The sequence below is a fragment of the Bubalus kerabau genome, chromosome 5 (assembly GCF_029407905.1).
Source record: "Bubalus kerabau isolate K-KA32 ecotype Philippines breed swamp buffalo chromosome 5, PCC_UOA_SB_1v2, whole genome shotgun sequence".
NCBI lineage: Eukaryota > Metazoa > Chordata > Mammalia > Artiodactyla > Bovidae > Bubalus > Bubalus kerabau.
This window is the reverse complement of record NC_073628.1, coordinates 40,757,296-40,772,096: the sequence shown is the minus strand read 5'-3', so window position 1 is coordinate 40,772,096 and position 14,801 is coordinate 40,757,296. Positions and strand designations below refer to the sequence as shown.

At 38.7% G+C, this 14,801-nt stretch overlaps 1 protein-coding gene across 10 annotated transcripts in view; it reads left to right on the top strand.

Moving 5' to 3' along the window:
• DLG2 (discs large MAGUK scaffold protein 2) overlaps positions 1-14,801 on the top strand; it is a 1,420,652-nt gene that overhangs the window by 787,050 nt on the left and 618,801 nt on the right. For all 10 annotated transcript variants that reach the window (XM_055581486.1, XM_055581487.1, XM_055581493.1 and 7 more), the window contains one exon: positions 6,732-6,868. In XM_055581486.1, the coding sequence (XP_055437461.1) occupies positions 6,732-6,868 (137 nt within the window). The remainder of the gene's footprint in view (positions 1-6,731; positions 6,869-14,801) is intronic.

The window sequence follows — 14,801 nt, the reverse complement described above, 5'->3', positions numbered from 1 at the left end:
CTGAAATGCATGCACGTTCAGAAGTTTTCCCAAACAAGGCCTGTGAGGCTTTAGGCTGGATTCTGTATTTCCTTTAATAAAATCACATAGTCAGAGTGTACAGAATACCACTATAGATTTGGTTTTGTTGTTGTTTTGTAAACCGCTAAACACCTTATGTTGCAGATCCTAGATAAACTATGACAGAAGCAGTCAGCTTAATATAATAATGCTAAAGTTTTGGAGATGCCTCAGAGAGTCCACCTGATAAAGTCATATAAAATGAAGTTGAGCCAAGTTATTGAGTGATCATAAGACGTCATGGGACATAGCTCTTTACGCCCATAAAGACTATTGCCCTGTGCCGGAGCTGATGGTCTCCAGACACATATGCGCCATGCTTTTGGAAAGGCCCAGGGCACAGTGGTCAGGATCCATAGGAGCCAAGTTACAATGTCCATCCTCACCACGATGCAGAGCAAGGAACATGTAACTGAGGCCTTCCCCAGGGCCAAGTTCATGTTCCCTGGCCACCAGAAGATCCGCATCTCTGAGAAGTGAGGACTTACTAAGGTATTTTATTTCTTTTTTTTTTCTTTGCAATTTTATTTATACATTTTTGAGTGTGCTTGGTCTTCGTTGCTGTGTGGGCTTTTGTCTAGGTGCGGTGACTGGGCTTCTTACTGCAGCGGCTTCTCTTGTTGCAGAGCGGGGGCTCTCGGGTGCACGGGCTTCAGTACTTGCCACTCTGGGGCTCCAGAGCACAGGCTTGATAGTTGTGGCCCTGGGCCCAGTCACTCTGCCACATATGGGATCTCCCAGGATCAGGGGTTGATCTGTGTTTCCTGCGTTGGCAGGCGGACTCTTTACTACTGAGCCATTTGACACGGATGAATTTGAAAACGCAGTGGCAGAAAAGCAGCTCATCTCAGATGGCTGTGGGGTCAAATATCAACACATCCCTAATCATGGCCCCCTGGACAATTGTGGGCCCTGCACTCAGAGCCTCGGCCCTATCCCTTCCTTACTCATGCCTGCCAATAATTCCTACTGTACTGTCCAAAAAAGACTGCGTGGCTACTTTGTAATCACATGACTCTTACAAGCTTTGGGGGGTTTATTCTAAGCTTCTCCCACGCAGTATCAGTCTGTGCTCCCAAGGCTTCCTCCTCCAGGCTTCCCTCTCTCACTGACACCTGCTCCTCAGCACAGTCAGACAAGGGGAAAGGGTGCAGTGGGATTCTTCATGTCCTTTTTTTCACAGGAGGAGGAAAAGACTGCATTGGGAAAGGTTAAGTTGAAGGCTGTATACAGCATGTAGATAATCCATTCCCTGTGCCTGCATCCCTGAAGTTGACCTGAGGATATACAATTTGGGGATATGCGGGCAATATGCAAAGAGGAACCCAGCTTTTATGCACTGGAAGTAATCCCGAAATTATTTGCACATCACATGTTTGTCAAATGGATCCGTTTTTAATTTGGAGAATTAGGTGTTTAGATTTCACTTGCTTTCTCCCTTTGCCAGAGTACTAAAACATTCACTGATTTTACTTCCTTTGTGATTTTCATATTCATTTTATGTCCACTTTCTTTAATACTGACACATGTCCAGGCTTGTTTAATATTATCCTTAAGAGCCAAACATTTCATAGTCAATAGTGCTAGGCTCAGTTTTTAGGATGAGACCTACCAACTCTTGTCACTGAGTTTATTTCATAATTGATTCGTTTGCTATCTCCTGATGATCCGGGGCTATTTGTTTATCATGGACACATCTTTTCAGTGCTGTAAGCGATTCTCTAAATTGGTCACTTAGAATTCAGTGTTCCTTAATCAAATCTTTATAGTAGTCATTGTATTTATCTTGTTAGGGACCACTCTAGCTTATCTGCCTTACCATAATATAGGTTTTGAGTGTTTGCTAGGCATTTCTGTCTCAATTTCCAGCACAGGGGAGCTGGGATTTTATGAACATTTTGTGATCTAAGTCAGGGCAGCTGACTCTTTAGTCACTGAGTCAGTCTGGATGTATTGGTTTGAAAAATGCATTCTCTTTTATCAATTCAAACTCAATATTGAAGACCCAGCCTGATTGCTAAATCTTTGCTGATTTCTCCTGCTCTTCTAGAAGTCAGTCATGGTCCCCTCTGTCCTACATATCATAGTACCATGATAGAACTTATCCTAACCAGTTCAGTTATGTCAAGATGCTTAGGTATTCGTTTTTCCAAACAACTTGAGAGCTTACTGAAGCAGAGAATTTTTATTTATCAAGAATCTATTTTGTGCGACTTCCCTGGTGGTCCAGTGTTAAAAGAATCTGCCTTCCAATGTGGGGGACACAGGTTCGATCTCTGGCTGGGGAGCTAAGATCCCACATGCCTTGTGGCGGCTAAGCTCATGAGCCACAACTGGAGAGAAGTCCTCACGCCGCAGCGGAAGATCCCATCTGCCGCACCTAAGACCAACATGGCCAAATAAATAAATAAATATTTTTTAAAAGAATCTGTTTTGTAATAACTGTAAATGGAATGTAACCTTTCAAAACTGTGTAAATATTTTTAAAAGAAATTTTGAAAAACAGAATCACTCTTATGTGCCAATTACTCTAGAGCATAGATATACTTTTTCCCCTGTTACAGATTAGGAGGTTGGGACTGCAGTTCACACAGTCAGTGGACGGAATGGTCAAGACTCGAGGCTGCCTCTGCTGTTACCCTCTTGCCTCCCCAGTGGTTGCCATAAACCCTGTGTAGACTAAGATGGGGAGGTAACCAGACTACACGTGCGGCAACATATCATAACTGTCTGATAACCCCATACAGTTATCAAATCTAGCTGAGGACACCCGCTTTCTCAGCTGTCCCCCTCTCTTCAAAGCCGCCAGCTTCCTCTTTAAGGGGAATCTTTCTCAGAGACAGGTGGCTTTCCTTGTGCTCTTCTATTGATTTGCTTATCCATTCTTTCATTTAGTGTGTATTTAAGAGGTAACTAAGTACCTACCCTTGTTCTACTGCATAGCATGAAACCGTTAAAAATCCCTGTCATCCGGAGTTTATATTTTCACCAAGAAGATGGACAATAAAAAAATAAAAATATATAGATGATTTATCTAGTATATTACAAGGTGGTAAGCGCTAAGGGACATTGAGAATAGAGTAGGATAAGGAGGTGGGGTGGATTGTTAGGGGACAGTTATTAAACAGACGGGTCAAAGTCAGGCTTCCAGAGAAACTGAAATTTTTACAATGCCCTGAAGGCAGAGTGTTCCAGGCAACAGTAACAGCTAGAGCAAATACCTTGAGATGGAAGGGTGTCTGGTGTGTTCTAGAAATGTCAAGGCCGTCAGTGTGTCTAGAGTGGATTGAAGGAATGAAGTATGAGCACATGAAGAGAGACAATGGTCCTATAAAGTAGACAAACTACCCCTATTTTAGCAGAGTGTGTGTAAGGAAGCCAATGCCTCCAAACTCATGATTTGAATTTGGATTTATTGCTCGGTGGGACTAGCCCACACATGTCTTCACAGAGCAGCCTTCCAAAAATCAGTACCATCAGCTAAGTTTAGAGCATTGCTTCAGCCAGGTTCAACCACGCTTACTTTTATGAACTCATGGATCGTTATTTCTATAGTGTTTCTGATCAATCCATTTTTTTACATTTATGTTGGCTGCAGTTAATAGCAGCTGGTTTTACAATGCATGGTATGCACTCAGGAGATGCTTGTTGAATGAATGGATATGTGAGTGAGTGAATGAATGAATAAGTGAATGGATGGATGGATAGACAGGACCAGATTCTATTTTATAACACACAGGGATACTTCTGCCTGTAAATAACCTTGTCTTCTGGATATAGACATAAGCTATACATTTAACTTACATGTTAAATTGAATGGTTGAATGTTGAGCAAATATTGATTATTTTTAAATATAGCCATGTCCCATCTAAGTAAGAGAAATCAGGGAAAATGTTTAGTTCTGTACCTTTAGAGCAGTTCTCTAGCTCTTACTAAAATTACTTTACTTCATCATAAGCAAAATCACCAGTTAAGATGAGTCTACTTAGTCTACTTAAGTCTAATCTTAGAGGGAAAAAGTTATTTCCTTTTTAGCTGATATATTTATGTCTACAGTATCCATAGTGATTTCATTGTCTTGGTAAAATCTTCAACTTCAAATGTCAACTCCATAGTTATTCCCTTTGTTGGACTTATCCTTGTTTGCGGTGGTAATTTGTTTTCTTAGCTCTTCTGTAACTCAGACCGGATGTGGCATTTACTGTTGGCATGGTAGATGTGGATCAGAGTCCCTGGGTTTTCTTTAACCTTTTGTCCACAGTTTGGAATGACTTTTGTACTATTGTAAATGCAGCAGATTGATCCTAGCATGTGGCTATGAAGCTTTTGTAAATATTGGTATGTTTTTTAAACTTCCCTATAATCATATATAAATATGAAGTAACAGTTTTGGAAAATATGAGCTGATATATATTTTCAATTTCATAGAAAATGCCAGTGGGGGACATTTTATTTATTCTTGGTCATCTTTCACTTGATATACAAATTCTTTAAATATGAGGCAAAGAAATGCATTTATAGAGCTATACAATGTCAAAACATCAATAAAGAATAGTCACCTCTCTAGTAGGAAATTAAATAACACTTACTTTAAGTGCCTATCAATTTAAATCCATTTTTCTTTTATTGTTAACTATTATAGTTAATTTAATAAAAAAATCATTTCACTGGAAATATCATTCCAGAGGTGTTACCTTATAATTTACCATGCCATTATTTTTCCATTAACTAATTATTTATGCTATCTTAAGAACAGCATATAGCCCAGTTCAATATTTATTCAATACAAGGATAGTGAAATGGAGTATTTTTTATTGTTATATTAAGTGCCAAAAGTTTTTATGATTATTTCCTCATAAAACAAGTGTGTGATATTTTAAAACTGGAGGAGGGGTAGTAATTGCTTAAGACAAATAAGTTACAGAGATTTTCTGTCTTTAGTAATAGAAGTTTTTATTTATATCTTCCTTTCTGAGTAATTGCATGTTAATTATAATAATTTTCAAATACAATAAAAATATAGGCTACAAGTATTGTACTGAATATGTATTCATATTCTGAGAAGGTTTTTTGTTCTTATGCTTTTAAAGAGTCCATCAGTTATTCTTTTAAAATGGCCTCATAATGAATTTTTAATAACTCTTGTTGTCATTCCATAGTTTAATATAAATTAAAATTTGTGACAACATGGATAGACCTAGAGGATATTATGCTAAGTGAAATAAGTCAGACAGAGAAAGACAGATACTGTATAATTTCACTTACGCGTGAAATCTAAAAACTAAAACAAATGAACAAACATAGCAAAATGGAAACAGAGCTCTAAATATAGATCACAAAAAAGTGGTTGCCAGAGGAGAGAAAAGTGGATGGGTGGGGAGGAAATAGGTGAGGAAGATTAAGAGGTACAAACTTTCACCTGCAAAATAAATGAGTCATGATTGTGAAATGCACAATGTGAGGAGTATAGTCAGTAAGTATGTAATATTTTTGTACAGTGACATATTGTAACTAGACTTACTATGGTGATTATTTTGAAATGCATAGAAATATCTAATCACTATGTTGTAAACAGGAGCTAGCATAGTGGTGTAGGTCAATTATACTTCAAAAACAAGCAAACTCAATCGTAGAAGAGAACAAGCTTGTGATTACCAAGAGTTGAGGGGTGAGGAGAAGGGGCAGTTAGATGAAGGCACAAAGGTACAAATTTTCATTTATAAGATAAATAATACTAGGGGTGTAATAGGTAACATAATTAACACTGCTGTATGTTAGATAAGAAAGTTAAGAGAGGAAATCCTAAGGATTCTCATCACAAGGAAAAATTTGCTTCTGTTTCTTTCATTTTGTATCTATATATGATGGATGTTCACTGAACTTATTATGACAGTCATTTCATGATGTATATAAATCAGATCATCATTCTATATACCTTAATCTTATATAGTACTGTGTCAATTATATATCAATAAAACTGGAAGAAATTTATATGCCATAGCAGTGTAAAATTCTTCTCTCCAAATGGATAATTTCCATGTTTAAAAATGATTTGATATTTCATGATTTGCTATAAAAATAATATAGTCAAAGTATATAATCTCTTTATTCTTTAGACTGTGTGCAGGGATAATTCATTTGTGTTCATTCTTTGTTAACTACAAGCTAATAACAGGAAGTGCCAGGAAGTCTGAAAAGATGACAAGGTGCCCAGAGAAGGAAACATGAAGGGCAAGCAATGAACAAATCCTTATCTTCTCTCTGAAATTATTACACTGATATCCAATGTATCTTCCTCATGGCTCTTTATCTCAGAATTGGTCAACTGTTCAAATGGCTAAACTTTTCATTTTGAAATGTCAAAAATATCTAGGTCTCTACCCAAATGATTGGCAGTACTTCTGTTTGCTATGCTAGAATAACAACAGCATCAACAACGATGAGCCCATAGGCTAAACGTGGGCAGGACTACACTTGGGTTCTGCTTTATTAGCATTAATCAGCAAGCTTTCAAATATTTAAAGAGCAAAGTTGATTGGAGTAGAATTTATTGTTATTTATTACTATTGTAACAAATGAAAGCTTAATTTTTTTTTGACTGTTCAAGTGTGACTAATAGCACTTTCTTAAACCAATACAAGGCTTTTGTTTTTCTGTTCCTTTTCTGTAGGTTTAGGCTTCAGTATCGCAGGAGGTGTGGGAAACCAGCACATTCCTGGAGACAATAGCATTTATGTCACTAAAATTATTGATGGAGGAGCTGCACAGAAAGATGGAAGGTTGCAAGTAGGAGACAGGCTACTAATGGTGAGTGTGACCCAAGCAGGACCGTGTGTATGTTTATAAAGCTCTTATTTTCCAGGGTATGACTGTCGTAGTCATTTTAGGCTGCCTTTACAGGAGACTATAGTCTAGGTGACTTAAACAACACACATTTTATTTTCTCACAGTTTTGGAAGCAGGGAAATTTAAGAGCAAAGTTCTGGCCCATCCAGTTTCTGGTGGGGTCTCTCTTCTTGGCTTGCAGACAAGTGTCTTCCTGCTGCTTCCTCCCATGGCCTTTTCTCTGTGCTCACCTGAGAGATCTCTTCTCATAAGGTCATGTGTCCTATTAGATTACATCTCCACCCTCAAGTCATCTCATTAATAACCTTGTACTGTGCTTAGTCGCTCAGTTGTGTCCGACTTTTTGTGACCTTATGGACTGTAGCCCACCAGGCTTCTCTGTCCATAGGATTTCCCAGGCAAGATTACTAGAGTGGCTTGCCATTCCCTTCTCCAATGGATCTTCCTAACCCAGGGATCAATCCCAGGGCTCCTGCATTGCAGGTGGATTCTTTACCATCTGAGCCATCAGGGAAGCCCAATTTATTACCTCTTAAAGACCCTACTTCCATATACAGTCAGGTTGGGTGTTAGAACTTCAACATAAGAATTTGGGAGGAGAAAGCACAATTCAGTCCATAGCAGTCACCTTGGTAAAAATAGAAAAGAAGAGAGAGCAGATTTTGTTGTAAGAGATATCAGAAGCACAGGTATAATTGGATCTGATTGGCTGATATTTTAAGAGCAGAAATCTAAGTTTTCACCAGTTTCCATAGGCACAGAGATTATATGTTGTTCTTCCAATATAATCCAGCTCCTATCAGCCAGAGAGACTAGTTAATCCAGACTGGTAAAGAGGTGGGCTTTGCATAGCAAAGGGAGTAATGCTATCTGCTTTATTGATATGCACATTTCTATGGCACTGTGTTCCTTTGTTCAACCAGCATAGACAGAGTCCTTGACTTCCAAGGTTTCATAATTTGAGTTCTGTCACATGTATAAATGGATCCTTCCTCTTCTCCTTTCAGACAGATTTATTACTGTTTTATTTGTCAGCTGCTTGCAGGCTTTAGGAGTCTTAGACAGTGGTTGACATCAACACACAACCACCCTTTCTGAGCCATGGAGTTATATAATAAACTCCTGGGCTTCCCAGGGGGCGCTAGGGGTAAAGAACCTGCCTGCCAACGCAGGAGACATGAGTTCGATCCCTGGGTCAGGAAGATACCCTGGAGGAAAAAAATGGAAACCCATTCCAGTATTCTTTCCTGGAGAATCCCATGGATAGAGGAGCCTGGCAGGCTACAGTCCATAGGGTCACAAAGAGTCATACATGACTGAAGCAACTTAGCGCACACATGCAGGCAAAGCAAAATGTAGGCAATTATAAGCAGTATACTGGGGGTGTTGCATGTAATAAAACTGTTTCATCTCCATTTGCTGTTTTATATTGTCTACAGGATAATAATATACTGAAAATCAATAAAAGATAACTCTCAAGAAGGATATCTAGTGATATGTCTACCCTTGTAAACCAGGATCTTGAGTCTTTATCACAGGGAGCCAGTGTCTCCAATACTTTCATGAGTAGTATTTAGGAAGGATCAACCTATACCATTTCAACAGAATAGTAATTTCTAAGACATGTGCAAGCTTTGGAGGTTGAACTTCAAAGTTCATTGTGCCCACATCCCTGGACTCTAGACAGGTTGTAGTCTCACTGGCTTAATTTCATAGGTGTCAGTGATTTTTGTATTGAATTATCTGGATAAGAGCTTAATACTAATCTTGATAACTAGCATTTATTTGGCATTTACTATGCTCCATGTTCTCTTAAAAGTGCTTTTCTGTAAGTAGCATATATTTTTCACAACAGCCTCTTTTATAAGCAGAGGGAAACTGAGGTATAGAGAGGTTTGCTAGCTTGGCCATGGTCATAGAGTTAGCAATAGAATGGGATTTCAAATGCTTGTAACCACCAAATGTGATCTTTGCATGTGTTTCCTAGAATTTGTTAGTCAATTATTTCCTTCCTACCTTTGATCTCCTTGCAGTCAAAGAGACTCTCAAGGAAGTCTTGAGAAAGGAAGACTTCCTTCCTAGAGTCTTCTCCAGTATCACAATTCTTTCCTTCCTTCGTCATTCATTCATTCCTTTATCTAAAAAGTAATAGATTGAGCACCTGTCATGCCCCAGGCAATAGCCACTACTCAGGAAGGAACTCTGTCAGCAGAAAAAATGTGGTCAAACTGAATGGGCAAAAAAATGTAGCATTAATGACTTTAGTCAAAGTCACAACTAAGAGTTTTTGGTTTCTTTACCACTTGAAGTCACTGCAATTATATTTTCTTTTTTTAAAGCAATTTAGAGGTATGATTGACTGTAAAAAGCTGTACATATTTAATGTATACAACTCCATGGCTTTGAAGATAAGTACATACTGATGAAACTATCACCACCTTCAAGGCTATAAATTATCCATCACTTCCCACAGTTTTTCTTCTTCCTATTATTATTATTTTGTGTGTGTAAATAGTAAGAACACATAACACAAGATCTACCTTCTTAGCAAATTTTAAGTTTAAGACAGGGAAGCCTGGTATGCTGCAGTCCATGGGTTTGCAGGGAGTCGGGCATGACTTAGCAAATGAACAACAACAAAAAGATACTGTTATTTATAGGCCATGGGGTATATAGCAGACCTACTATTTTCATTCTTCAGATGTTCTCAAATTTGTTTGCTTGTTTTTTATTACCTTCAGTGTGAAAGTTGGTACCTATGATGTTTTGCTTCTGAAACAGAAAGGTATTATTTGGACATAAGGCAACTCCCTCTTACAACTTCTCTCAAGAAGACAAAGTTTGTTGTTTCTTGACTTAGAAATGGAATGAACTGTGCTATTCATATTCTACATAGTACTGAGTTGAAAAATGAAGGAGTAACATGTGTTGTTGTTCAGTCATTAAGTCTTGTCCACCTCTTGCAACCCCATGGACTGCAGCCTGCCAGGCTCCACTGTTTTTCACTATCTCCCAGAGTTTGTTCAAATTCATGTCCAGTTGAGTCAGTAATGCTAACTAACCATCTCATCCTCTGTGCCCTCTTCTCTTTTTGCCTTCGATCTTTCCCAGCATCAGGGTCTTTTCAAATGAATTGATTCTTCACATCAGGTAGCCAAAATATTGAAGCTTCAGTTTCAGCATCAGTCCTTCCATTGAATTTTCATGGTTGATTTCCTTTAGGACTGACTGGTTTAATCTCCTTGCAGTCCAGTGGACTTCAGGTGTCTACTCCAGCACCACAATTCAAAAGCATCAATTCTTTGGCACTCAGCCTTCTTTATGGTCCAAATCTCACATCTGTACATGACTACTGGAAAAACCATAGCTTTGACTATATGGGCTTTGTTGGCACAGTGATGTCTCTGCTTTTTAATCTACTTTCTAGGTTTGTCATAGCTTTCTTTCCAAGGAGCAAGTGTCTTTAATTTCATGGCTGCAGTCACTGTCGGCAGTGATTTTGGAGACCCCAAAGTAAAACCTGTCACTGCTTCCACTTTTTCCCCTTCTATTTGCCATGAAGTGCTGGGACCGGATGCCATGATCTTAGTTTTTGAATATTGAGTTTTAAGCCAGATTTTTCACTCTCCTTTTTCACCCTCATCAAGAGGCTCTTTAGTTCCTCTTCACTTTCTCCCATTAGAGTGATATCATCTGCATATCTAAAGTTATTGATATTTATCCCAGAAATCTTGATTCCAGCTTGTGATTCATCCAGCCTGGCATTTCACATGTTCAGCCTTGTCGTACTCCTTTCCCAATTTGGAACCAGTCCATTGTTCCATGTCCAGTTCTAACTGTTGCTTCTTAACCTGCATGGTCTTATATTCCCATGTCTTTAAGAATTTTCCAGCTTGTTGTGATCCACCCAAAGGCTTTAGCATAGTCAATGGAGCAAAAGAAGATGCTTTTCTGGAATTCCTTTTCTTTCTTTATGATCCAATGAATGTTGGCAGTTTGATCTCTGGTTCCTCTGCCTTTTCTAAACCTATCTTGTACTTCTGGAAGTTCTCAGTTCATGTACTGTTGAAGCCTGGCTTGAAGGACTCTGAACCTTACTTTGCTAGCATGTGAAATGAGTGCAATTGTGTGGTGGTTTGAACATTCATCGGCATTGCCCTTCTTTGGGATTGGAATGAAAACTGACTTTTCCAGTCGTGTGGCCACTGCTGTTTTCCAAATTTGCTGATATATTGAGTGCAGCACTGTAACAGCATCCTGTTTTAGGATTTGAAATAGCTCAGCTGGAATTCTATCACATCCACTAGCTTTGTTCATAGTAATGCTTCCTATGGCCCACTTGACTTTGCATGCCAAGATGTCTGGCTCTGAGTGAGTGACCACACCATTATGGTTATCTGGATCATTAAGAACTTTTTTGTATAGTTCTCTGTGTTTTCTTGCCACCTCTTCTTAATCTCTTCTGCTTCTGTTAGGTCCATACCATTTCTATCCTTTATCATGCATATCTTTGCATGAAATGTTCCCTTGATCTCTCAAATTTTCTTGAAAAGACCTCTATTCTTTCCCATTCTATTGCTTTCTTCTGCTTCTTTGAATCATTCATTTAAGAAGCCCTTCTTACTTCTCCTTGCTCTTCTCTAGAACTCTGCATTCAGTTGGGTACATCTTTCCCTTTATCCTTTGTTTTTTACTTGTCTTCTTTTCTCAGCTATTTGTAAGCCCTCCTCAGACAACCATTTTGCCTTTTTGCATTTCTTTTTCTTGGGGATGGTCTTGATCAATGCCTCCTGACATGAACCTCTGACCATAGCTCTTCAGGCACTCTGTCTATCAGATCTAATCTCTTGAATCTATTTCTCACTTCCACTGTATAATCATAAGGGATTTAATTTAGGTCATACCTGAATGGCCTGGTGGTGTCCCCTACTGTCTTCAATTTAAGTCTGAATTTTGCAATAAGGAGTTCATGATCTGAGCCACAATCAACTCCCGGTCTTGTTTTTGCTGACTGTATAGAGCTTCTCCCTCTTTGGCTGCAAAGAATATAATCAACCTGATTTTGGTATTGACCATCTGGTGGTGTTCATGTGTAGAGTCTTCTCATGTTGTTGTAAGAGGATGTTTGCTATGACTGGTGTGTTCTCTTGAGAAAACTCTATTAGCTTTGCCCTGCTTCATTTTGTACACCAAGGCCAAACTTACCTGTTACTCCAGGTATCTCTTAACTTCCTACTTTTGAATTCCAATCCCCTATGATGAAAAGGACATCTTTTTTTTGGTGTTAGTTCTAGAAGGTCTTGTAGGTCTTCATAGAACCATTTAACTTCAGTTTCTTTGGCATCAGGGGTTGGGACATAGTCTTGGATCTGTGATGTTGAATACTTTGCTTTGGAAATGAACCAAGATCGTTCTGTCATTTTTAAGATTGCACCCAAGTACTGTATTTTAGACTCTTGTTGACTTTGAGGGCTACTCCATTTCATCTAAAATATTCTTGCCCATAGTAGCAGATATAATAGCCATCTGGATTAAATTCCTCCCTTCCTGTCCATTTTAGTTCACTGATTCCTAAAATGGCAAAGTTCACTCTTGCCACCTCCTGCTTGACCACTTCCAGTTTACCTTGATTCATGGACCTAACATTCCAGGTTCCTATGCAATACTGTTCTTTACAGCATTGGACTTGACTTTCACCACCAGACACATCCACAACTGAGTGTCATTTCCTCTTTGACCCAGCCCCTTCATTCTTTGTGGAGCTATTAGTAATTGACCTCTGCTTTTCCCGAGGAGCATATTGGATACCTTCTGACCAGGGGGGCTCATTTTCTGGTATCATATCTTTTTGCCTTTTCATACTGTTTATGGCGTTCTCGCAGCAAAAACACTGGAGCGGTTTGCCATTCCCTCCCACAATGTGTCATAGTTAGTGATTGATTTGACCTTTGGCTCATTGTTCTATAAGAATTTGGATGTAGATAACTCTTCTGGACCTCTTCTTGTATTTCTTCAACTGCTGCTATTACAATGTCATGCTAGAAGTGTGCTGATATCTTGAAGTTCTGTTTAAATTTTTAGCTTTATATTCAAATTATTAAAAACAATAAAAAAAAACCCACAAAGTCTAGATAATTCTGTCAAAGGATTTTCTAGGCACCAAGCTATTTTCCCATTATCATTTTCTGGAGATTCAGTGTAGATACAATGATTTCCAAAAGAACTGTGACATAATCCTTAACTGTTTTGAATGTTAAAGCATAGTTTTTTTAAAAAAAAATGAACCTTCAACAATAATAGGTCTCTCTCCTCTTACATAAGTAAAACCTAATTAGTAGTTCCAAGGCAACTGCCAAGCTGAATCTGGAAATAAAAGAAAATGATTCATTTTATAAAATTCTGAAAGAAAAATGACCATGAGAGAGAGCATACAGGAAAAAAAAAAAAATAATAACAGAAACCTCCCCAAAAGACAAATTATCTTGCTTCAACCAATTTATTAATTCTCTTCTTATGTCACTCGTATCCACCTCTTCTTCCCTTTACAATACTGCATTTATATCTTCCTTCTCTTTCTCCTCTCCTAATCTTCCCCAAAGGAAGTGTGAATAATTTAGATTTTGTGATTTACCAGCTGTACCACACTGTTTTTCTCTAAATAGATATTGTTTTTTTTTCTAAAACAATTTGTGCCACTCCCTTCTCGCGCTTCTTAGGAAAAATTCATTCATAGTTCTGTAAGTAAAATGACCTAAAGTGAAACTCCATTAACTTCTTTAGACTTCTGTGGCTAGATCACCCTAATTCAGGAAGTTTTCCAGCATCTACCTTGCTGTAAGAGGGATCTTTTGGTGGTAGTGGGGGGATCATTAGTAATAAACCTTTCAATTCTTCAACTGCAAATTGGGTACTTTTTCCCCTAAGTATTTCTTGTATCTCAGAACTGAAAGGTTTCTGTCTTATATGTTGTCTTCTTCCAACTCTCATCTGATGCATCAGAATACCACAGAAACACAATCCTGGGAAGGAGTGCCTCACCTCTGCTAGAACTCTCTAAGGACGGAGAACTGAATGCGTTCTCAGAGCTATCTATTAGATACTAACCGTCATTTTACTTAAAATCAAAATGTGTTTCCCGATACATCTCTCCATTTATTCAGTCTTCCTCCCTTGGAAACTCAATGATGAATGCTAATTCCTCCTCCATGTTTGTTTGAAAAGTTACGCCTTGCCCGTTCTCCACAACTGAAGAGACTTAGCACACACAACACACACACACTCGGGTCATCTAATTGTCTTCTCTACAGCAACTGTTAATCAGTAAAGCCCCTTGTCACATTGTGATTTGAAATTTATATTAGTCTCTTTTTTCTGTAAGATTTGCTTGACATTTGAAGAAAAAACTGTCAGTAAGAGATCTTTTACAGAAAGAAGGTCTGTTTCATTTGCTTGAAGGGAAGCTGGTAGACAAGAGGAAAGGTAAATGAGGCATTGAAATAATAAGGAAAAGCAATGGACTCAAAGATAATATCACTAGATTGAAGCCCCTGGCAGCCAGCATTAACTCTACCTAACTGATCTTGGGCAAGTCACATCCATCTTTGGTTGCCTTAGATCAGTGTTACCCCAGTATGTTTTAAAATACCAGTTTCATGCCTGTGTCACATGAAAAGAATCTACAGGACTTCCCTGGTGGTGCAGTGGTTAAGAATCTGCCTGCCAATGCAGGAGACACAAGTTTGAACCCTGGTCTGGGAGGATTCCACGTGCCACCAGGCTCCTAAGCATGAGTTCCGGGACACACGGGCCCATAGCTGTGATGAAGCCCGTTGCCCTAGAGCCTGTACTCCCAACAAAAGAATCCACTGCCCTGAGAAGCCCTTGGGCCACTGCT